Here is a 27524-nt window from a genome sequence, read left to right on the forward strand (position 1 = left end):
AAAAGATTTGAATTCTCTACAAAAGGCACCCAATACAGTATATTTAGCAAGTAATAAAATACATCGGTGTTAGACAATAGTACAATACTGAAATAATTGTGTTATTAAAGATAATATATACATTTTATTCTCATAATGGAAATATTTAATTCTAAGGACTAAAGAGCGTTCTACTTAAAAAAATATTAATAAATATCTAAGAACATGTATAATATTAAGTGACTATCGGCATATTTTCTTATATAAGGTACTATTTTGTTATTGTTATTCCAACACATCCCTCCATTCAAAAGCAACACCAAACGCACAGATTCACAAACTAGTGGAAAATAGAAATTGTTTACTTTCTTTTGTTTAGTTTTACTTTCGAAGATCGGGATGCTCAGCCAGGTGCACCGATGTATGGCATATTTATGTTATAATTTAAATTCATGTAAACGCAATTGTGTGATTTACTCTGAAAAATATTATAAAATTGCGATCAAATAAAATTTATAATAAAATAGGGTGCATCAGACTGTGCCAAAATTCTTTGTAACACTCTATGATCTACATCTACACTTCTAAATACTTGAGACTTTTATCCTCACACAAAAGGTATAATAATAACGAAATAAACAGTTTGGTCAGCATCTATATAAGGTATATACTTACAATACCTTGACAGACCTTGGCAATATGGATGGCTAATTAATCGATTTACTTGGAAGCAGTGTAACAATGCAGAATCACATTGGCGAAACAGCTATTATTTCAATGTGTGTCGCAATTATTTAAATTAAAATAAATTACTATAAAGATTCACAAAATTGATTTTTTTTCTTCATGTAATATAATTTCCTCTAAAATTATTTAAAATTGCAAGTTTTATATTTATTTTTAACAATAACATGTATTATACTTATAAGGCGGATATCTCTCCGGTTAGTCATTATTGCAGACAAGAAATCACGAGCAATTCTGCATAGTTGAACTAATCGATTTATTAATAAAGACATTGGAATATGGAGTGTGGATTGTCTTAAGGCAAGCTTATCATTTTAATTGACCTTAAGCTCTTCTAAAACATTTATCCACACTTATATATTAAAATAACTTTATTCTTAAAACATAATAGAGAGTACTCTGTAACAGAAATTTGGCTTTTGAGTACAGGCCAGAGTTAGATTTACATTTATGACGGATAATAAAAGATTTTACAAATGACTGACATAAAAAGAATTATATAATATTATATATATATAATCTGGAAATAATATATATTGGTTATATTACTTAGCTACACATTGTATATAAACATTTGATATTACATTATATTACAAATTAGTATATGTGCGCATTGATTTGACACACATTCCTGAACATTAATCCACAATTAAAACTGTTAGATTCATTATCGAGATAGCAATTAAGGAAAATATATATATTTTTTCAACTTGTATACGATTCGCGCATCCCTAAGATCATATATTTTCCTTAATACAATAAGCGCGAACACAATGTGGAGTTAAAATATTATATTTATCAACTATATAATATAAATAAAAGTGTATAAAATTGTCATAAGTTATCGGGGAAGATTCACAAAATTTTCCACCGCTGTGATCAGGAATGCCAATGTAAATGAGAATAGCGACCCGTGCATATCATTTATAATTATAGCATACCTCGATATAATCGTACATTCGATAGAACATATCTATCTAGCATCGTGTCTTGAGCACGTTGATAAAATTAATGAGACGGAATAAGAAAATACATGTTGCTATTACTTCAGAAACTAGTTATCAATGGAGCTTCATAAGTAATAGCTCGATAGCTATATGATCATGTAGATCTGTGAATTTCGAAGTGTATCAAAAGATAGATTTATACAGAGACAGATTCACTTGAAAGTTAAATGTTAAAATTCAGTACCATTTCTGTAACTATAGGATAATATAATCTACATTTATATGTAATGCGATTACAAGTTCTGTAGCTGGGCACACGTGTTAAGCGTAATGCGGCGACCTATCGGATTGCATGCGGCGTTATATTTTTTTTCTCGCATTAAATTATAAGTTGCTCACAAAAATGCGATGTATTCAATATACGTGTGCAACAATATTATTTCATTATGCTTAATTAAATATGTCACGACGATACGTTACGTCTCTGTAATCATAACACAAACTTGCAAGTGAATCAATTACAGTCACCTTTTTGCGATATTCTCTGTATATTGAGAAAGGTTCATAGATTAATAGACATGTCTTGGTCATAAGATGTGAGATTCGTGTCTGTCGAAGAAGCCGGGGTGACTGTTGCCGCCGTTCCGCTAGTTGGCGATTGCAGAGGAGTCGAAGTCGTAGGTAAAGACGTAGGGCTTTCCAAGGTTGAATTCCAAGGACTTCTTTCGGAGCTGTCACCCCCATCATCCGACACGATGGAAATATCAGCAATAATACCACTTTCTACAGAACAAATATTAGCATTATAAATCGATATTAGTATCAAATTTTTTTAAACAAAAAATTACTGCAGCGTAATACTCACCAACACTACACTGGCTATTCAGTGTAGTACTACGATGATGCGGTCGTGGACTTGTATCTAATCCAAGATTGAGCGTCGTAGGAGGACCGCTACTTCCGCCACTACTCGAGGATGAACTAACGGAAATTACGCTGTGCGGTCTTCTGCTACAGCGACTGGAGTCTTCCGTCATCGACACCGCTATAGAGTTTCTAAATCTGGGCGCTGTGCGAGCAAAATTCAAATTTTCATTTTAATATTCGAGATCATCAGCATAATCGATATATTTGATAGCCCGAAATTGTCATACTTACTCTTAGAAAGTTGAGCTACGCTGATAGAACGATCGTTAATCTGATCTGCGCTAGGCCTTATATCTAAACATGGTTTATTCCCAATGCCCATGCTCGACATCTCCGCCAGGCGCACTTCTAAAAACGTCAAACATCATCGAGTGTAATTCATTGTCACAATTTTTGTTTCAAAATTGACAAAACAAAGATAGAGAATTACCTCTGTTTTTAAGCGCCTGTTTCCACAAAAGGTTGCTAAGCTCCTCGGTCCAGGCTTTCTTGATGTCTTCACTTGCGCACTGCAGCGTATATGTATCGCCCGGTTTCCTTTTACGGAACCAGATCTCGAATTTTGTGGGCGAATCCGCGATAACGGCAGTCAAGCCAATGTCCGTCGTTTTAATGCTATGTTTATATATGTAAATATCAAGGTTCTGGAAAAATATATATATACATAAGTAATATTTAATAAAATAAGAAAAAACATATATGCGTACAATTAAATATGTGAAACGATATTCATAAAATTTTTACCTTTCTATCAGGGAATCTTCTTGCCTTACTAAAGAGTATAAGATCTTCGAACAAAAAGACTTGTCGCAGACACTTCTTGCCTTTTCCTTGCCAGACTAAAAACTCGTTTTGCCGCAATAATCTGCCTTGTTCTTTCACGTTTACCTACGAAATAATGTTACAATTTATGTATATACATATGTATAGATTTAAGATTATAATATATATATATATATATATATATATATATATATATATATAGGTATTCATTTAATTATTAAAGTAGATAATTAATTCGATTTTATTAATTTCCTTATGTTCTAATTAATTTACTAATTATAAAAAAATATAACATACATCACAATCGCGAAGCGAATCCATTGCCAGAAGATCATTTCCATGTCGAAGTTGAAATCGCACCATCTGTTCAGCAGCCCTTAAATCGAGTTCACCTTCGACTATCGGTTTCATACTATCCTCCTTTTCTTCCTTCTCTTCTTTGCCCGACAATTGTTCCGATAGATCTGTGCCGGCTTTAACTAGCTGCTGAAGTAGCAAAGCATATTTTCCCATTCGTTGGACCGGTTTCAATAAATAGCTAGCCAAGTCCATTTTATCCCCCAACTCTAGTTGCTTCTGTTTGAAGAAACTTGTGCCGTATTCCGCCATTAATGAATCCGAATTTGGTTTGTTTTTATTGTACAAGGCGTAGAGGTAAAACTTTTTCTCCTGTATTAAAATATTCACATATATTAATTAACATATTAAAATATTTATAAGACATTTTAGATAAAGTATCTCTTTGATATTTTACAATTCTTCAAGAATTGATATAATTATACTTACGTGTCTGAGAAAACATTGTCCCACAAGCATAGGCGATTGCTCGCATTGCTCCAGTTCACGTAGAAAGTGTTGACTATGGAATTCGTATATCTTCTCAACATTCCCGAAGATTACGTTTCTTTGTCCTCTAAGAGCTTGCGGAATGTCTTCTCGCACTAGTTCCGGGATATAATTCTTCACGAGAAAATTCAAACGTATTAGTATACGCGAGAATAAATAATAAAATTATGAATAAACTATAATGATGTACACATGACAATTACCTCTATTATGTACTCGAGTGACTTCACGTAGTCTCGTTCAGTCTGTATCATCTCCCTCATTATGAGCAGTATTGTTCTGCAAGGTGAACTTCTTCATTAATGGCACTCCGACCGTATAATAATGAGTACGATGGCATAAAATAAATTAAATTAAACGAAAGAACAATAAACCGTTTCAATGTTATTACAGTAGTGAAATGTCACGCGTGTAAGACACATTACATGCTTAATATTTTTATCATTCTATTTATAAGATATTTTTATTATATTCTCAATTAGTTTTTATTAATATTAATTTTTTATACGTATCAAAAATTAATATGTAATTTACAAACATAAATCCATTTATTATTAAAAAATGGAAAATACTTTTTCGCCTTCATTCCTGGCGCGATGCTGGCTGATCTGTGAAGATGCGAATTCACCGGTGGCTTCACCAGCCTCCTCGGAGCCGGACTTCGCGGAGGTGTTCGTGGTGGCGAGCAGTCCAAGAGTTGTTCAGCACTTTCCCGAAGTTCGGCGATGTTGTCCAGCACCGGTCGACCACTGCTGCCAGTTGAGCCAACGCTTTCCATCGGACAAGCGTACGAAGCACTGCTATCGCTATCATCCCAGGATGTCCCTGGAGAACACGTAATTCCAAATTATATACAGAATGTCTCAGACTTACTATACCACTTGTTAATGAAGATTCTTCAGGCGATTTGAAAACAATTTTTCCTCAGTGAAACTGTCGAGGCACCAATAATTTTCGAATTATAAACGATTAAAAATAAAAGCTTTTTCGTAAATTAAGCCGTGTAAAAATAAATTATTAACAAAACTACATTTTTTTAGTTAATTTCAGGTAAAGTTCACTTTAATAGAATTTTAATTTAAGACTTAGTTACAAAGATACATGATTTTAAAAATTGAGAACATTAAAAAAATGATGACCTTCGACATTTTCTTGAAAATCTTACTTTTTGCTAAAGCATCATCCCAGGAGGTAGACTCGGAAGCAGCGAAGGACCTTCTTCTCGCGGGACTTCCTGGGGCGGACGTAGTCCTGGCGATCTCAAGGGCTTCCGCGCATTTGTTCCTCGCGATACGACATTGCTCCAAGAGAACTTCGTTACCGAGCTTCTCCGCCAAAGCCATCATCTCGTTGAAGTGTTCGGGTGGCAGAGGCGGCCTCGCCATCAAGAATTGCTGGGACCTCCTCTCGCTTGCTAGACGAGCCTCCTGCGCCCATTCGTAAGCGCGATCCTGAAGGAGGCAGCATCTCGACGTGTCCTCCAAGTACTCCCGTCTATCTTCCAAGCGGGAGCCGAATCCTCGTAGATGCTGCTTCAAGGATCTCGCAAGCTCGCGAAGTCCGCTCGCGCTCGCCGCCTCAGCAAGGATCGCTTCCTTTGTCCAGGTGTCTCTGTAACACGAAGAGAGATACAGATCAGTGATGAATAAGTATACTTGTAGTTTCGATCGTAATCTCCCTAATAGCACTACATATTCGAAAGATATTCAAAGGATATCCAAAGGACATTCGAACATCCTCAGGATGTTCTCTGAACGTCTTCAGGATGTGTGCTGTTAGGGCTGTGAGTACGATAAATTCGTGTAATTTCTTGCATCGCTTCTGAACAAAGTTTCGTCTCTCAAGCTCTATCTGGAATTTCATTCAAAACTTTCCGAGCGATAGACCATAACGGAAGTCAACCAAATATTTCATCCACCAGCTCATAACGAAGGGCGCGATAAAGGACAAAGATCTTCCATCTCTGGAAATGAGACAATACCTCGATTTCCCTTCTGGTACTGCAGAATTGCAGAACTCCCGCAGCGTTTAACAGACCCGATCTTAATGGAGGGACCATAAATCGACATATGGGGATAAATAATGTCACGATAAGCCGAGGGGACCGTCCGGCCGCCACCTCTCGTAGAGGTCTGCAACACGCTTGTAAGAGGGATGAATAACACGCGCATTTACACGGAAAACCCCTGCGTGCACGCACGGAATCGCATCCCGATGATGCGATGATACACGTACTCTCGCATTCGCGCGAGCGTGAAATCCACTTAGACACGGCTCGACTACATCCTGGAACATGGATTGCCGATCGAGTGTCCGTGACGAAAGATGCTCCCCTGTATCTCATCCCACGATCGCTCAAGATATTGTAATGGTTATGGATCGAAGAGAGAAAAATCATCGGATAGGAATCAAGTCGATATCACGTATAATAAAAAAATTTCATCTGTTTATTTTTTATAGATATAAATAAATGACGCATTAATATACGATGACAAGAAATGAAATCGGATGGAGAAGGAAAAGTCGCGAGAAGCTTCGGTACAAAGAAGAAAGTATTTCGCACGTAACACATCGGTCGACGCAGGATACACGTCATATTATATCCCTGATAAAATATCACGTCTCCCGCAGTGTTGAGACACTTTAATATTGTAAGTAGAAAGTGTGTGACACGTAACTGCTTTAGACATGTTAATACATGTGATGTGAATCAAAGGGAAATATGCAGAGTTCGAATATGAATAATCAGGGCGAAGAATGCTATTAAACGTGAGCTATTAAAAATGATTACATTTTACTGCACTCTATGCGATGATCTAAGCTATAATATATGAAAATTGCAAATGCAATTTAAACGGACCTGTTTATCATATGTATATGTATGTATTAAAATATTTCATTTACAATTTTTATTCAAATAAGATATAAAAGACATTTTTATTATTTTTCAAAACGTTAATATATTTTTAAAAGTTGATCTATTAAAAATAAATTTATACAACTATAAATATATATGAAAAAAATCTTTGACATATTATTATTATTATTTGCAGATTAATTTCTCAAGTATGATTAGATATTATTAATTTAGCGATAAATTGCTTTCTTTAAAATATATAATTACATGAAATAATTATGTCTATTCTTTTATTACTTGCCCTATCGATTGCAAACGCAATTTAGAGTGTTTCTCGCCCAACTCGATGGTATACATTCATTTATGTACACACGTGGCTCATCCCCCCAAAATTCTCAAATTATCAGAGCTACTGTCCTCTTATTGAAGCATGACACTCGTGAGAAAATTATACAACACGTGCAATATTATATTTTTTCACGCTAGCACCCTTAAATATTGAGTAGCGTGCCTTGCCATAGCATTATTTATATGCATCGATACAATATGGTCTAACAAATATTTTACAATTAATTTATTCTCTTTTTTTTATAGATATCTTTTACAGACTTTTTATCTTTTTTATTTTAAAGATATGTGTAAGGATACATTTTATCGATCAATTTATTAATAACAACACGTTTATCAATAAAACACATGTATTTAATTTTTTATCGAAATAATGACTTGATTCTTTTAATATTACTCTCATCATATTAATGATAGCATTTTCAGAAAATGGTTACTTTAGAAACAAAGTTCGAGATATATAAATTTAATTCCGTTTTAGTAATCGCCGCTATGCAATGTAACTACAAATACTAATCCAAATTAGATTTTGCAAAATAATCGAATATTAAAATTATAAATCAACATTTTTCGCACGTGTCGACAATATTTTTTAATCTCCTGGTTATCCATGGAGGGTTCGTGCACTTTTCAATCGAATCTTTCTATCAAAACGAATCGATTTGCGTCCGTTCCAACCTTTTGATTATAAGTGGTTTACAGAGTGCGTAAATTATTACCTCGAGGGTCGTGTGTGATGCTATCATCTCTCTCTTTCTTCTTGAATCGTTTAATCAGAGGGAACGTTTCAACACAGGGTATAATCCTCTTCTCATAAGCGTGCGACTCTCGTATGCATTTTGTGGATTACGCGTGCATAGGGGCGATTATTAAATTTCACGTATCCAGCAGCGAATGTCTCGCAGAAAAATCCTTTAAAGATTTATGCAGTGTGTATTTTATATTTCCGCTTCCGGGCTTAATTAGTTTATCTACACGAGAGAAAACCAACCCGCATTATTATGAAAGTCTGCCAATGACTTGTTAATTTATTACCGCGCCCTCATTGTGAAGCGCATATTTAGATGCAGCGCAAATCCAAGATCATTGTGAAAGTATGCTTATTTTACTGTACTTATGTATTTAAAAGACCATCAAGCAAATAAGCCATAAATGATAAGACACAATGTACACGATGTAAATTTTCAAGCTCGATAATTGTTTAAATTATATAACAACTTTCTCAAATGATTGTATATTGAGTTAATAAATAAATCAAATATATATTAAATTATATTTAATAAATATATTAAATTAATGACTGAATTGTATGTATAATCAAGTACAAAAAATTACGATACGATTATATTTAAATGATTAAAATTGGCGCATTACTGCGTGTATTAAAAAATATATAAATAGTTGTAAAATACATCAATCATAAATATTAAACTTAATATACATAGAAATCATTGTTCATCGGCAGTTAAAAAATATGTTACACTGAAGTTATTTTACATGACAATTATTGTTACATAACGCGAAATTGAATACAAAAATTCCTCAGTATAACACTCTTGTGGTTTGTTATTACAATGGAATGTAAAAAGGCACCTCTCGGAGCATAATTGTTGGAGCGTGAAAGCAGATTAGAGCTAAAACGTGAGCAACCTCGCAGATACGTAGATTGTCTGCAATTTTACGAACCTTCGTGTGTGTGTGTGTGTGTGTGTGTGTGTGTGTGTGTGTGTGTGTCTATATGTGTGTTTTGTGTGCTTGCGCGCGCATCCATTAACTCATACTATCGTTGATTATCATAATAAATTGTCAATTAATACAAGGAACTTTGCGAGCGCAAAGATTGCTGCAGCACCATAAACACGCGGCGTCGATTATACTTTCTAATTATGGCAACACACGAACGGCATATCTATCAAAGATGGAAAGTCCTATTGTAGACAGAGGTTACTCCTGATGTCAGGAGGAATCGACTGCGATATATCTCTTCAAATGCGAGCGTCATGAAAATACCTAATTAACATATATCCTTGACTTAAGGTATGTGCAATCTTTCGTAAACATGGGTGCAACGATGGCTGGAAATAATTACTTCTAAATATTTAAAGCATTATTATTTGTGAATTCATTACAGCACCGACATAAATAAATTTGCATGGATTTGCGAAATATAAGCCGGAAAAAAGACCGCGCACAGTGCGATAAAAATGTAAATCACGAGATTTTATTTATAATATCCTGTGGTTTAATTAATGACAGATGAGCTCTTTGGACTGGTAAAGTTGGTCTGTAAGTCTAATGATTCACACGTGATTGTTTGATCATGCTAGTCTTATAAGATCTGATATAATCGGTCACATGTGTCATACTTTATGCAGCGATGGTATGCTAACAAGTTGAATTCCATTTTATGATTCAAGAGCATCACGAGTTATTTGTTTCTACTGCAAACTGCTCGTTTATAAACAGCATTACAAATGCTTGATCAACAATATAATCATTTATATATAAGATCAAGATAGTATATAATTTTAAATATATTTAACTAAATTTTTGCTTATAATTAAATTACTTAAAATTTGATTTAAAATTCGTAAAATTTTCAAATGCTTGAAACACTTGATTGAATAGTGTAATATAAACTACAAAATATATAACTGCACGAGTTAAAGCAATTCCTCCCGAACATTAACATCATGCGATGCCAATACATCGTGAGTGAGTTGGCTACGTCGATTTAAATTGACCTATCCTTTCCTGACCTTACTCGATGTTCCATTAATCTTATACAGTAAGAAATAAAAATGACACAAGCCATAGATATGCAATATTGTCCGATTGTTGTCATATTGCGATCACAGCGATTTAAAACGATTCTCAATCTTCCTCCCTATCAGTCTTTACGTGCTCCATTAAGCAACGTTAATTAACCGTTAAAGTAATCATTCACTGTCGCTAGACATGGGCGAGCTCTTACATCAAGCATACTTCTTGGCTGCGACTTGTATTGGATTTTTCAACCGGTACTGGCAATATTTTTCTAACTGTTTAACGAACGATAAGATGACACCATTCGAAGACGCGGATGTGAGCTGACAAGTAGTTGACTGTCAAACGGTTTTCCCAGTTCGACCGGCTCTCTTCTCGCAAACAATCGCCGAGAACTTTCCTATGACTAAACCGAACATCGGTTTCTCATCAGTAACAGGTTGTTGACCAATGAGGAATGTCGCGTAAGAAAGTTGCAGACGATAAAATGCGAACGAATCGGATGTGTTTAACAGAATGCAATATAGTAGTAAGCGTTATCACATTGATTTTCTTTCTTTGCGCAAGATACAAATATATGGCATGTAAAAATAGATTGGTCGATAGATCCTGCTGTGCCAGTTGCAAATATTCAGAAAGCAGTTTTTACGATAAATGCAGAAAAAAGACGAATAGTGTTTAATAGTAAAATAGAAAGAGATTTATTATGAAACAGATAATTTTTTGTTGTATAAATTTTCCTGATAAATGGCAGGTGTGCTGCAAATAAAATGATAAAATCAAACCATCATTATTGAAAAATTGCTTTCCCATAAATGTGCTAGAAAGCTTATATATATATTTGAAGAAGTAAAACATTCTTTAAAGTATATAATTGCAATTTTATAAATTGCAGATATAATATATTTATCCTTGCGGCATTAACTATTTATGGTCAAAACTTTCATTGCGATAAATCACGCGAGAATCTTGCCGTAGACTTGCTTAGAACTCTCGAAAGTTATGTTAAACGCGACTTCTTTTCCCGCATGAGATTCAATTCCGGATACAAATTTCAAATGGCAACTTCTTGTTTTTAATCCAGATAACCGAAGAAAATTTCGTTCTTTGTATTCAAGGCGACGAAATCCAACGCCAGTTCCAGCGGCAACAAATTACCTGTCACGATACTTTCTCCTACTGCAATCCTATTGCATACTGCAGAAAAGGTAGAGTTACGCGGGACACGCTCAGAGATGCATCATGTTATTCGCGAGTATTCACGAACATTTCGGCCTGTCACATTTCACTGAATTTATGATCGGAGCAAATAAGTTAAATAAATAAATCTCAAGAGAAGATGAAGTCGAAAGACTATTGAATATTCATGAAACTGCAAGTAGACGTTACAGCTACATGTTAATTTCTTAATGCAATTACTTCCATATAAGAATACAAACTTTATATGTCAATAAATTTTAACGAAATTTTATTTATAAAAATAGCACAATTTGCATTATAAATAAAATAATTATGCGTACTATATGTTTGTAAATTTAAAAAGAGATTAAATGTATCTTTCCTCTATCTGCATATTACGATCAATGACTGCCATACGATGTTAAAAATTTCTTTTACTACGTAAAAAAATTGTGACAGAGAATGCAACGATGTAACTGATGTAAATATAGACATGCGGGCATTTCTCCATTAATGAAAAACGGAACAGGATCTAACATGAATAAGCATACGCGATACATTAATTTGCATAATTTCAGAAGAAAGGTAGGTAGGAAAAAAACATCTAGGTTAATAAGGCGTGATTTTAAATAAGAAAATAAAAACGCGTAACCGAGATGTACAGTAATGTGTTTCATACATAACAGCACTTCGCTTACGATTGCACATATGACGATCGTATAATTTATTAAGCAATAAAATATGACACAGCGTACCTAGGTCTGACATTTAAAGACAGAGAAAGTATATTATTGCATATAGTTATTTTATAATAGATCATTTTACAATACCATATATGCAAGTTCTCTGTTTAAATATGTTTTACATACATAATATGTAAAATCTCTTTTTAATTATTTTTTACCTATTATTTTTTTATCTACTTTCTCACGATATATCTATTTTAATAAAAAAATATGTAGTTACTAATATTATTTAAGTATATATGATGTGATTGTATGTATACTATCGCAATGAAATCTGAATGTGTCCTCTGTTTAAATGATTAAAAATAAAAAAAAGTGCATATTCGAGATTTCATCATAAATACGCATACAAGACATCGGTCAGATCGTTTCGACACCAACAGTGTTATTGCAAAGTTCAAGAGTACTTTTATTACTTTCCCTCCTGCCCTTCCCGCACGAGATCGACCACTTTCACTTCTTCTCTTCCTGCCTTTTTGAGTGCGCACCACGAGATTAGCTGCAGAAATGCAGGTATTCGCGATGAAAACTAGTACCGGTCGCACATGAAATCGATAATCGCCATAGCTACGAATGGAGCAAGTGTCTCGAGATATCGCATTCCATGACGGCAAAGGTCGTATCTCTCGACTAGACGTCTACGTTTGTCGCCTTGTAAGCTCTCTCTCCCTAGACATTTCGATGTCTGTCTCTCCCGTCGACATCAAATGCTTGCCTTTAATTGTTGCGAAATTTTATTTTCTGTACCCGACAGATCTTTTATGGAAAAGCTGTAAAATTTTAACCGAGTCGTAGTTTCATCATGAAAAATGTCGTATATTTGAAAAATTATGTCACCTCTTCCATCCTCGATAAATTAATTCGAGAGGTGCGTCACAAGATGCAATCGTTAAACTGTTAGACCAGATGTAAATTCTCGTTAAGCTTTTATTCATGGTATCTCATCAAGATGATTGAAGGCGGGTTGGTCGTAAATTTTAACTTTAGTCACGAGTTCATTCCCTACTTTTTCGCAAAATAATTCGTTGTAAAATTATAATACTCATAATTTAAATAAAACAGTGTTTAGTAATTGAGAACTTGCTTCTGAAAAATTTTTTAAAAGAATCTAATGCAAAAAATTATTTATATTCACAATTCCTTTAATTTTATCAAAAATTTGAATTAATTTGTATATTCTTTATAAACTTATCACATATCTTTTTATTGATATAAAGATTCGTGATTATTCTTGAACATGTTTTATGAGATCATATTCGATTCTCAGTAATCACTACGTCGCTAGAAATTCCTGAAGGCCTTTTTCATCGGTAGGAAGACATGCGAGATAGTGTGAGAAAAGATCGATCCGAATCGAATCGAGGTCGATTCATGCTCAGAGCATGATCGATCGATCCGATCTATACTTTATGCGCTTCGCGATTTCCATCCATGATTTTATTGTTCACTTTATTGATTGGCCATGATCCTCCCTTATTGCCGATATAGATGCAGATAGGAACTATGCATATAAATCGTTTGTGAGAAGTCCAGTGCCTTTGCGACACTCAAAATGATCTTGTTACCGATATATCCCTGTATATTCTATTCATTCCGCGTACTATTAATCAAATAATGCGATCTGAAAACAAATTTCGCGAAACATAATCGCGACAAATCCTATCATATATTTACATAAATCATGATAAACAATATAATACTGTGTCAGATGCAATATCACATAACAATGTTATATTTTAATTTTTTGATTATGATATATACGCTATATTATATTATTTATCGTAATATATAAAACTATATATACATATAAATAAAAAAGAATATATAGAGAGAGTTATGACAGTAAAAATTTAAAGTATGTTAGAATTATAACGATCTTACCGCATGATAAATAGAAAGTTCTAATTTTGCGAACCGCAATTCTAACGATTTCTAACTTTATAAATCGTTTAGTATTCACACATTTATCCTTGAAAAAAATTTTGCCGCGAGCTAAGAGCCGAAGATTCCAACGAGAATCGTGAGAAGTCTAGAGTTGCAACCGCACTTGTGGTTACATTTTTTGTCGAAGATAACCACGTGAAGGGAAGAATGATTTTACGAGAGCACGATCTCGCGCTGAAACGTATATAAAGAGTGATTTATGACCGGACGGGACACACACGGGAAGAAGATGAGGGGAATGCACCCCTTAGTGGTTACACACTCGATTCTCGATCTGTGAGGCTGGACGCATTATTTATGCGCAACACACGCATGGGGTGTCGTTTTTCAGTTGTGTACCTTTACGGGCTTCTTACATGCACTTTAGATCGGAGGAACCGCAAGGCTGCATTCGAATGTTTGACTTTTGTGGTTGATTTGCGTGTCATCACGCTATGAAAAGTGCTATTAAAATGACAGGAATGCACTAGCAAACAAAGATGTATTACAAGTATCAGTTAAATATATTCAACCTGACTTTTATTAGATTGTTGTTCACATATACTATGTTTATATAGGTACTGAAAAGATGATAAAAAATTGGAAATGGAAAAAATTGCGAATATCAAGATTTAATCATTCGATTTGCCTATGGAAAAACTTTTAATGTATTTAAATCTATATAAATTGTATTTATGTTATGCAAAAAATATATGCACATCAAATTAAAAAAATTAAAACAAATACATATAATGTAGATAGAATTCATAAATATTTAATTTTATGGATTCAAAACATAAATGACTATTTTATATTCGCATCTTTTTTCTGCTTTATTACATAAAATTCTATTTGTAATAATTAAAATACTTTTTGTAGCACTACAAAAAAAAATTGCTGTCAATAAGAATAAAAGTTATACGTTTTATTGATGCCTGAAGTATATATTTGTTTGTCTCACTTCAACTGAATTTTGTACAAAATGTTTTGCACATTCGAGACACTACAACTGCATAAACACTATTCTAACATTCCGGAAAATGTTTGGCATTCATGACGAAACAAATATTAGCACAAAGCGTGTTGGCACAATAAGGCATGAAAGACTCTAGCATCTGTCATTCTCGTTGCTTGGGGAGTAGCTAACTTATCGAAAACCTCAACGGCGCGTTCCGTGTTAGCGCGAAAGTTTACAGCTGCCAGATGATCTTTGCGCAGAATGAAAAGCGAGAGCTGCCGCAATCGATAGATCATACAAACGCATAATAGCGTTAAGAGATGATCAGAGTATGAATGGCCGTAAATAACCTTTTATATTATTACAGCCATAAATCTTGTATAATGTGCTTATAGACTCTTGTTAGCGTTAACTATATATTGTAGTATATAGTGAAGTTCTTTGGAATATTTTTTTCTTTGCGTCGTATCAATATACTAGCAGCTGTATCAAAAGAAATTGCGTTATATAATTGCGTTATGTTATTAATTTTATATGTTAAAGTATTGATTTTATTTTTGATTATTTTATATTACATGATGAATAATTACGTTTAACGAATATGTAATATTGCAAATTATGATTTAAATATAATATAATATAATATTACAAATTATAATTTATGGAGGTTTTGTGCTGTTTTGTATAGGGAATCATCAAATTCCAAATATGTCACAAGAGAAAGCAGTCGAATAACTATTCAATCAAATATAATTCAAGTAATTATAAGAGAAATATATGTGTGAGAATGTACAATTATCGCTTTGTAGCATGCTCTACAAGCATTTTCCTCCCCTTTTCTCTTCCCCTCACCCTTTCTATATTTAATTCAATATTGCCGACTCCGATAATTAAAGGGTAAAAGCATAAAACATATGTCAGCATAGCGACTGCTGCGTTGATGGCAAAATATAATACGGAATTACTCTCTGGTATGCTCGAGTTTCATCGACATGTACGACCATTAATCGTGACCACACCTGGCAATAATTCAAAATCATTATCCTGCATGATGAAAAATAAGTAGTCTAAACGTGCCACATAATACTTTCTAGAAAATGAGATATGTAATATATTTTGTCTTTATTTTTACATTCACTTATATTCAGAGCAATTAAACAAATATCTGCCGTAATTAATATTAAAAGAAACATGATTATTTAATATCACGTTATTCAATAGTAATTTCTTCATTATATTCTTACAGTTCCTTTCTTGAAGCAAAGTGAAAAAAAATATATTCCGTGTTCTGTAATATCTTTTCACATTTTCTTATGCTTGATTAATCCTGCTACTGTAAGTGAACCATTATATCGATTCCAATAAAGAAATTACGTTCGTATCTGAAAAAGGTGCTATAACCGAGCCTGTAGCTATTGGTGCAATATGGAAAAATGCGATGCAACAATAATAATGATCTTGCAAATCTCTCAATATAACATTTTATCCCACAAAATAATGATTAGTTGAATTGAAATAAAATATTTCGTAGACTTTTTCATTCATAATTTATTGTTATTCTACTCATTTTCATCCCGCCTTACTTTCTTTTCTTCGGTCGAGATCTTTCTCCACGAGCTGTTACGAGATGACAATTTTACGCGTTAGTCCTGGTTGCACGTGACTTGCATGACGTCCCATGCATCGCTCAGTTATTCTTGGACCATGAAACGTTTATTTTTCTCAGCTTAAAAGGTTTCGAACTGTGAGGTCTACGCGCGCTCTAATAACTCGACGATGTTATGCACATCGCCAGCGACGCGTACACACAGGTCATAAATTCCCCAGCCAAGATTCCTCCACTCCTAATGATAATGAAATTCATAATATTATATTCGGGCTCTTTCTTATGCAATTCTACCGCGAATGATTAATACCTGATTATCATACACGTTCCTAAGTACACAATTACTGATAATAATCGTTCTGACACAGCCTTAATAATAAAATAATATATAATAATTCTTATTAAGATGTGTAAAGATCTCTTGTCTTCTTTTTTCTAAGATATTTCAATTATTTTAATTATTAACACATAAAATAAATTTGATTAATAAATCTAATTTTGAGACTCGATTGTCAAAATATTTAATATTAAAATTCTTACGTTTGGTCAGTCGAGAATTTCGCGATATACCACATCCGTTTATCCACGATAATCTAAAACTCAAGTATTTTTCTTTTAAAGTAGGATATCTTAATCCACGTGCATTTAGAGTTTGTGCAAACTAAAGATTCTATCTTCAGTTGTAAATAAGATAACGTTGAGATTAAATAAGTAGTGTGAGTTATTATGAAATAATAATATCACAAACAGCATTGCTTACGTTAAATTCGATAATAAAAGTTATATCACTTACAATACATTTTCACGGACGAACGCTTCGCCGACAGATTGGATCAGTTCAACGTCACGATTGAATTTGCCTCTCCAGGGACTACGACTAATTCAATTTCTAGCGAGTATCGCGAAATACTCGAATGCATCGGTCATGGTTAAACGGATAATCCTGCTCGTCGGTGCTGCTAGTCAAATCGCCGTGTCACGGCTGACAGATAATATCGCAATGCTCTGTTTTCCAATTACATAGCATGTAGTTATTACTACATAGTAGTGTTAAAAAATTTCAATTAGATTTTTCAACTTTTAGCCAAGGATTGTCTTCTGCCAGAATAAAATGTAATATCTACAGCAAGTATCTATATTTATTTTATAACCTTCTAATAATTAATATCATATGCTTGCACTTGCATAATATATTTGCATTATTAATAAATATTATTTATTAAATTCCAAAAAGAGAGAACATTCTCGCTATTTAGATAAGATTTTGCCATATTCAGAGATATAATTATATACCTTGCATACAACATACACACACACACACACACACACACACACACACACACACACACACACTCTCTCTCTCTCTCTCTCTCTCTTTACTTAAGTAATTATATCTAGGAGCGCGAGCACAGATTGCAATTACTGCAAGGATCGACGGAAGTATCTGAGATTGTTCGATCAATTTGATGCGGATCGAACATTACTCGGTCTCGTGGATTCAAAGGCGATACCAAAGGAAGCTATGCGTACCGTAGGTGAGACGAGAGAGTATCGACGTTTACATAAGCGTCTCTGATGTAATTGATCACGAACGCGGTGACTCTCAGGCGGAGACCGATGCGTAGCCCGCAGATTGCATTATGGTGCGACTTATCCGCCGATGATTCGCGCAGGAGGAAGAAATCGAACGTAACGCGAGCGTGGGATACAATCTGCTCGCCCTGACTTAATTGTCTAGCGCGAAGCAACCTGTAATCCGTCTCTGATTGAGTTCGGTTTAACGAGCATCGAGCAAAAAAAAAGACTTCCTTACAATGATGACCATAACTCCACGACGCGGAGTTTCTAGCTCTTCGGAGAGATTATATTCCGCGAGTGCGTGCGCGAGTTGCTGCTCCACATACTGGACACTCTCTTAAAAGCATCCGCCGAGAGTGCATAGGGTTCAAGTGCACCGATTACTTTGCATTCGTCAGATGACGGCGCTGAATTGACGGCAATTCGCGGGTAAAGGGAGAAGGCAGGAGTGCTTCAGGATTATGCATTAAAAGCCGTTTCACTTCCACTCGCTCCGGCTCAATCTACTAACTCTCCCGGTCATCAGGAAGCAGTTACTCTTATATCCAATTATGCTCTCTCAGAAGCGCGAGCGTTTTAACCTTAATGCAATTTACCTTGCAGTTACATCTTCACTTTCATCTGCAATCTTTTCGAGGAAACAAAAATATCGTTTTCCTATACTGAATCATTTATTAATTTAAAAAATGAAACATATTTCTTTCCTTTACTTTCTAAATCACTTGAACCGGTCAATAAACTTGCAAGAAGGCATCAAATCGTGCGTGACAGTAAATAATGCGAATTATGGCGAATTATGAACAGATGTTGATTTCGAAAGGGAAAAGATCTCATCGCCAGTAGCATAATAATTTCCTTATCTATCGCGACATATATATTTTTTTATTATATTAAAATATTTCTTTCCTTTCTTCTCTGGATCATTTGAATCGTTCGATGAACTTGCAAGAAGGCATGAAATTGTGCGTGACACCAAATAATGCGTATTGTGGCGAACAAATGGATTTCGAAAGGAAAAGGATCTTATCGCCAGTAGCATAATTAATCCTTATCTATCGCGACATATATCTTGTCCATCAACAGTAGCACGGCTGTAACGGTATATTCGAAAACGTGGCCTCCGAGAGGCTTTCCGCACGTCTGCAGCATACCATGGTGATATTGGGGCCTTAGCTCCGGCTCCGTCGCCATGCCCGACCCGTATATACTGTTCATGCGACACGAATAATAACTAACGGCAAAGTATATTGCGAACATGCTGGCGTCTGAATATCACGCTTTGTCACGCAAATAAGCACGGACTTACGCGCTAATACGCGCCGTGTACTTACAGCGGATACATTTATTACGGTACGCAGCCGCAACGAGAATGCATAGTGCAACGAGATGCAAGGCCCGAGCACGTAGGAAAATGCGATGATTGATGAACCACTCGAGAGTTATTCGTACCGTCGTAGCGCAATGGTAGGTAATGTGTGTATATGAAAGTATATACGAAAGAGAATATATATATATATATATATATATATATATTTTTTTTTTTACTGTGCTAAATACCGGAATGAGTCGGGAGAAACGGTTAAAATCGCCGTAGCCGGAAAAAATACGGAATGTAAGTGACCGTTGATGAATTATGCCACGCTTCTCATTTTAAGCGCTTTCATCTTAACTGAAATTGCGAACTTTTCCTCTTATGGCCTTTTATTTACAGAGAAAATTTTCTCTTAAAATTTACCCTGAAAACTTACCATGGTAAGACAATATAAAATATTGGAAGAATTTTATCAGAGTTTCTCTCTAATTATAATTTATCAAATAAAAAATATTAATATCTACCACAATAAGATGTAAAATAATGTTCGATTAATTTTACTATGTAACTTAGTAAAATTTACTATGGACATATACGTATTAATATTTTTTATTATGATATAAATATTAATCAGAGAAACTTTTATAAAATCAATCATGATTATCAGGGTAAATTCTAAAAAAAATTCTCTCTGTATGCATTTATAATAAAAAATTACAATAAAATGGATTTTATGACATAATTTTGATATCTATCATCATCTCATCAAATTATTTTCTTAAATATATTTTGTATTTTCAAATAATAAAAATAGAAAGAATTCTTTTTCTTGCATGTCATACAGGAAATGATCGAATAGAACTATTATATCTTGATCTACACTTTTTTAATCGTGTATATGACAAAGTTAACTACTCTTAAATAAAATAGTCCACCGCCTTCTCTCTTTTTCTCTCTCCATGATATGAATCTCTTAAGCATTGTCCTACATTATTATAATATCGCGGCGTCAGACATCCTGCTTGACATGACATGACTCGATTCAGGCATGCATTAATTATCATCGATGTGCCGCCGATAATCGACGGATAATAGCATTGCCCACATAGGGGGCATACGATTGGGAACAGGAACACGTAGGATGCTTTTTTTCGTCAACGCTTTTCTTTCGCCTTGACATTTCGTAGACATGTCTATAAGCGCACTTTTACGATTTAAATTAATAAATTTATAAATGTATATACCAGATACCACATAAAAAACATTCTTTTTCATTCATTATATATGCAGAATAATAATCTCATATAAAATTTTCGCATTTTTGTTATTGCATGAATATAATATACATTACTATGTACACAATTTGTACATCCTAAAAATTACTGGATATGTCAAAATATGCATGTGCGTCGAAACTACCAAGACTGTTCCTATCTTAAAGAATCGTCATGAGAACAAAGTGGAATGTTCCTTTCAAACGACAAAGTACTCTTACTCTCCTGACTAGGCATCTGCGAATAATTAAGTACAGCGTAGGATATTCATAAAGTAGTAGTAGAGTCATAAACGTCTTTCTCGGGGGCTTGTCTTTTCAACGGGATGCATCGCAGCATGCGTGCATGCACACGCTATATTTATCGTGACTGACATATAAATGTGTAATAGATGTGCCGCGAGACTTTCATTAATTAGACGCAAAATCGACGGGGATTTTCTTCGACTGTTCTATCCGCGGAAATGAAAGGGAAAGGCCGAATTGGTCAGGGAGGAGATTGTTTCGAAGGATAACCAGAGTAATATTTACCGATACCTATATATTATGCAATTGCACTGATCGGACAAATTGAACATGAATTTTAATAAGACTCGAACGGTACTTGTCCTTTTTTTTTGTATATATATTTGCGCAACGAAAAATCATGTATTACGCGAAGTATAAACGACCTAATGCCAAAGTAAATGATAAATTACATCATAAATAAATTCGTTGTTTTCCCGTACATTTTTCCTTTTCCTGCAACGCAGAATGTAATATATCTCTTATAATCTTATAATAAAAAATAATGTTATTAGAATTTATTTAGTTATGAACGATAAAAATATTGACAAGTATCCACAAGATGTTATAAGCATAAATTATAAATAAATTTTAGATTGTTCAGTAGAAAAAGTTGCACGATAAAAAATATTTTCTTCAGCTTTCATGTTTAATACAAAGATCCACGATAAAAGGCGACGTCTCTGTTACGTTTCATGTTGTTTCAAATTCGCATTTAATCCTACGGCGCTAGGAATTTAATCGCAGCGGCAAGAACGCGAGAGCGAGAGTTTACCTTGAAATAGGACGGTGACGTGCGCAATTAAAATGTGCGCGAACGGATGCAATTCCGTGCGACAGCTGCAGCCGTTGGTGCGCTAAAGGGAGGACGTGAACCGCGAGGAAAGCGAAGGAGAATAATGGTTCGGGGCACAACATAGGGAGGACGCAGTGCAGAGGAGAATGTTGACCAGCCGTAACGCTAAAAATATATGGGCGTAAAGCGATGACTCTGCGCCTCCCTGACGTCCGCCGTCGAATCCGTTTTTACCCTCGAAATTACTCGGCGTACCTCTGGCAAGAAATTTTTGGCACACGCGCAAAGCGGGTGAAACAAGGGAGGAAAATTCCGCAACCTTAGTCCCGAATAGCCGTTCTCATGCGCAAACCCTCAAATATAGTACGATGGTAAGTCGAAAGGAATCTCCATTGGAGCAGTGAAAAATGATTGCTTGTTACCCCCGTTTGCTCAACGCATTTATCTGCATTCTGAAGTGGAAACTGCAAATCGGAATTGTTACCGTAGGTATGTCATAAGTATGTCTCTTAGTTTGAATTTAAAGTTCTTTTTATAAATGATGACACATCAAATTTTCCTTCAAATTAAAATATAAATTTTACAAATTGTGTGAGTAATAATAATAAAAAAATAAATTTAAATTACTTATAACAAAAGACTTGTTGGATAAGACATTTTTTTTGTTCCAAAAATTCTGCAAATAGGTATTGTTACTATATGTCATATAGGTATGTCTCTTAGCTTGAATTCAAAGTTTTTTTTATAAATGACGATGCATCAAATTTTTCTCGAAATTAAAATATAAATTTAAATTACTTATAACAAAACTTGTTAGAAAAGACATTCTTTTTGTTCTAAAAATTCTGCAAATAGAAATGAAGATCTCCCCAATGTAATTGTCAACATAAACGAGAGAAAAAAAAAGAGAAATTATAATACTATAAAATATTTTCCCTCCCAAAGTTCCTTAATTAAAATGCAAATTTTTGAATTGCTTTGAATGTAATTTCAAATATGGTCTCGACAAATGAAATTATATGTCATATGAATAATAACGATTGCAAATTTTCGGTGCAACGCGGAACAGCACGAATTGCGCTCGACTTAAAAAAGGAGGAAAAAACATTGCAATGCCTGTCGTTACGCAAAAGCATTTGCGACATGCTCTCACTTACTGGCAGACAGCTCTCCCGTGTGTTTCCTGAAATAGTGCGGTCTCGAAAGAAATTTACTGGAATTGAAAACTCGTTCGCGCGACGGCAGGTAAGTAATGAGCAGTTTGTTCCAAAGGGTTGATTAATATAAAAATTGAACTACGCCCACAATGTAATTGATACAGCATGCACGCGTAAGATGCAGGCAAGAGGAGATGTAACGCGGTTTCACATTTGACCGCATTTTTGCTCGCAGCAGGGTGACTCCTGTAAATCACGTGCGAGTCGTTGTGTAATTCGAAATTACGTTCGGTCGCAGACGGTAATTGTGCAATAATGTATCGATAATACCGGACGAGGATCACGACGCAACCGATCGACGTTTTCGCCCGCTATTAGACCGTAATTATATGTATTATGCAGGCGTATATATATATTTAAAGACGCACCATCCGCAAGCGCGTAGACTATTAAATGCGAATTATGGAAAATTACGGAAAAAGAAGTTGCGGATTCCGCAAGGAAATTTATTATTTCTGCGAGATTACAACCGCTACACTTAATCGGAGTTTTCCCGATAATGAAGGAAATTATTTTTGATCTTATTCAAATTATTAATAAACGAATTAATGGTTAAATATACAAAAAGCTAATAAGATTCAAACAAGAAATTTAAATGAGTGCATCTCGCAATTCCCTAACATTGTTCTTTATGCATCATATATTCCTTTCTCTACCAATAAGTTGTTTTAGAAAAATTTACAGAACTTTCTCTCCACATTTTATCGAAGCGCATTAAAAGAAATACTGTTCTTTACGTCTTGCAGTCAAACTTATTTTAAGGATTTTTTTCTGTTCCTGTTCCTCTTTCCTATCATATATAATATAAAAACTCTCTTTTCCAATGTTCTCTTATTTATAAATTCTATGCGTAACTTGCACGAAATAATTTTGTATTTGTATTTTTAATTGTTATATAGTTCACCAATAATTATATAATTACTATATTGCATAATTACTGCAAATGTCATTTTAATACATATTAGTAAAATCATCGTAAAGCTCTACAAATAATTTGCAGTCAAAATGAACGCATGAATAAAATAAAATTTGAAATATTTGACGATTTCACTTTTACCCATAAAATATCTCGTGCTTTTGACAGTCGAGAATTCAAAGAATATATTTTATCCGATACAAAATTCACAAAATTCGAAATCCGGGAGCCGAGTTGATTGCCGACTGGAATTTATTTTTCCTGCCAACAAATTAATCCGAAAATAAAGTTATCGGATGTACGCTGGTTCCAGCATATCACGTTTTGTTTTGCTTCATCAGACTCGTATATTGTTCTGTTTGATAGACACGTTCCGGAATTGTATGTGAATGGATTCACGGAAGCTAAGACCTATAAAAAAGCGAATGCGTAAGCCAAAGCGAACGATTCGATTACTCAAAACTCTTCTGGCGTCAGCTTCCATCTCTCGTTATCGGTCTTTATTCGTGGAACTTTGTAACGTTCTCCCATAAGAAAAATACGAGAATTGCACTACGGTGCGTGCACCATGGAGCAGAGTGAAAGTCATGTGTATGGATAAATTATATAAAACTGTAAGTAACTATATGATATACGTTGCAAAAAATATTACAAACTGCTAATAAAGAATATTAATGATGTAAAAATGTGATTTCTTAAAAATTTTTCATTTTTAAGAAATAAATATTGCTTATATATATGCTTAGCCTTCTCTCCTATGAGGAAACAAACATGAACAACTACGTTGGAGAAACGCGATACATGTGTTTTTTTTCAGTATTTGTTTTCACAAATATGATGATTCAACACGATATATTTGCATCGTGAGACTTTTTGAATGATGTTACTCCGATATCGGATAATATTTCCGAATGATAATAGATTATTCGCCAAGGCCACAACGGAATCACGTCTCATGTATTTCTTAGTAAGGAAATACGTATCTGATAGAAGAGTTTTTACGAAATCGAAAGTCTAAGTGCTAAATAACGGAAAAGTTTATTTTCAACTTATTGCATCGGTAAGGGAAAGTCAAGTTTCCTTTGGAAGTATCGAAACGCTCGACCTGCGAAATGTGTCGACAAACTTTTTCGTCCAATATCACTAATTCATAGAATAATAATAAGGAAAAAAAGCCTAATAAGGAAATAACACACACATATACAACTCGTAATACTAACGAACAAGAAAGAAACCGTACGTCGCTATCTGCGTAAGCTTTCTCCTGATCAATCATCCTTCCGACCTAATTCACGTAATCCATTGTCTTCGTTCATTCTCGCAAGACGCTTCTTTCGTGAAAGAAAAATTCGAGCATGCATAAAAAACAAATAATTTAGTCTATTGTGAATAGAAATACTCGACACTTGCACATATCCATAATTTTTGTTACGTCATTAAGAATTTTTATGTATTATGTTGAGACTGCACAATTCCCATTAATGTACACGAATAAAATATTACAATAAAATTACAATATTTAATTGAAATTTTTGTAATTGTGGAACTAACTATTAACACATACATATAAGAAAAATTAAGATATTTTTATTTAATATTATATTTTAGGAAGTAAAGAAGTATTGTACTTATTAAAATATTTTGATGCACAAACAAATGCATAATTTATAGTGTTTATTATAGTAATAAATATCCTAATGTTGTTAGCTTTATATGTTGTAAAAGAGAAATGTTCGTGTTAATTTATACTCTAAAATTTTCTCCATGTACAGCCATATTTTCTTGAGAACATTAAATTGAACGCATTTGCTTTATCGTTATTTTATGTGATCCATCTATGCAGAAACGAATTACTTTCTTTGCCGATAATTATCATGAGTGAACATGCATGACTGATGCTACGAAAAAAATAAATCTTCATTTTTTTAAGATTCAGATCCCATATAGAAGAAAAAATATATATAATTCAAAATACAATCCTGCGCTATTTAAAAAAATTGCAAACGTAATGTGATATTTTAAAACACATTTCTAGAATCATAAATGTAAGAGAAAAATGGTAATTATGTTTAAAGCAGACTAAATTCCTATTTGCACATATATGTATATATGTAAACAATACATCAGACATGTAATTTCGAATTTCTAATTTTCTTCGAGATACTGAGGTCAATGCAAGATGAGAAAACATATTAAGGTCAGAAGTCATAAAAGTGCAACGAAGAAGCCTTTTTAGCATAATCTAAACGCTATCAACAATTACGTCATTTTGATACAAATGCATCGCGATGTTATAACGTTGATATTCAAGATATTCGAGATATATTATATTATAAATAAATATATCTCATATAAAAAAAATTCAATGAAAAAACTTCAAGTTATATTTTATTATAAAAATCTCATTATAAAAAAGGTGCAAAATCATCCCACGCTGCAGTAATCATGGACGTGAGAACATTTTTCTCATAGTGATTTCGAAAGATGCCAAATCGAAAACTGAAAGTGGTTTTAAACTGGATCGAAACGTTAGACCGGTCCTAGGAGCAACACATTATTTTTCTTCGGTCACGAGAAACCACTTCATTGGTCCATTAACATTCCACGAATGCGTGGTCCGCGATTTTGTCGGCCGGATTTGCATAAAGTTCCGCAGGATCCCTGACGCTGGATCGTGTACCAGAATAAACGGCGATAAACTTATACGCGTTGATGATCATTTCATTGGTTTAGTAACCCGGGGTCTTAACATATACAGGTTATTATTCGGCTAAACACCATATTTTAGTCCGGTTAAATTTTATCAGTCTTATCCTGTTTGCTTTATAAACAGCTTGTTTTTAGATATTAACAAATGTAAACAATTTATCAATTTTTCGCGTTGGATTATATTTATTACAAGTGAGTGTGTTGAATTGTAACATTTCTAGTGAAATATAAATTATATTTAATTAATATTTAGTTGAAATGTTGACTTGAACAGATTTATTGTATCACGCACACATATATAATTCAAGCCAACTTTTCAAAATTTTTTATCCACACTATTGTCCAATTTTTATGAAATATATTTTTATTTGCATTAAAAAATATTTCTGTAGAAAATTATATATCAAGACATCAATATCAGTCATTAAAATATAATATTAGTTAATATTAAATTAGCTTATGTTATTATGTAAAAATGTTTAAATATACCCAAAACGCGTTCAATGTTTAATTAATACATACGTTAAAGTAAATAAAATGACATATATAAAGAATGTCAATCGTTCATATGTGGAAAATTCCATTATAAAAAGAATTTAATTGAATCGAACGAAAGAAATTTGATCGAACAAAAGTAACATATCAAGAACTAAAAGCTATGAGCCAATGCATTGCTAAATGTGTTGTTTATTCTAAAATAAATATGATCAAATCCTTATAGTTTTCTACAAAAAAGTGCTAAATTACGCTATGAAAGTAATTATGACATTTGCTCGCGATTATCACAAATTCTAATGGAATATTATAATTATTCTATTGTGATTGT

The 27524-nt window shown here is 33.8% G+C and overlaps 1 protein-coding gene across 1 annotated transcript in view; it reads right to left on the reverse strand.

Annotated features, from left to right (window-relative positions):
- Window positions 1-12: 12 nt before the first annotated feature.
- Window positions 13-27524, reverse strand: part of LOC114941642 (puratrophin-1) — a 285051-nt gene continuing 257539 nt past the window's right edge. The window contains 11 exon segments of the mRNA XM_085487025.1: window positions 13-2456; window positions 2539-2742; window positions 2832-2948; window positions 3031-3244; window positions 3345-3488; window positions 3681-4052; window positions 4170-4343; window positions 4433-4508; window positions 4802-5054; window positions 5395-5815; window positions 5817-5840. Of these exon segments, the coding sequence (XP_085343151.1) occupies window positions 2236-2456; window positions 2539-2742; window positions 2832-2948; window positions 3031-3244; window positions 3345-3488; window positions 3681-4052; window positions 4170-4343; window positions 4433-4508; window positions 4802-5054; window positions 5395-5815; window positions 5817-5840 (2220 nt within the window). The 3' untranslated portion in view covers window positions 13-2235.

The sequence above is a fragment of the Nylanderia fulva genome, unplaced genomic scaffold (assembly GCF_048542155.1).
Source record: "Nylanderia fulva isolate GAGA-0341 unplaced genomic scaffold, ASM4854215v1 Scaffold5, whole genome shotgun sequence".
Lineage (NCBI taxonomy): Eukaryota > Metazoa > Arthropoda > Insecta > Hymenoptera > Formicidae > Nylanderia > Nylanderia fulva.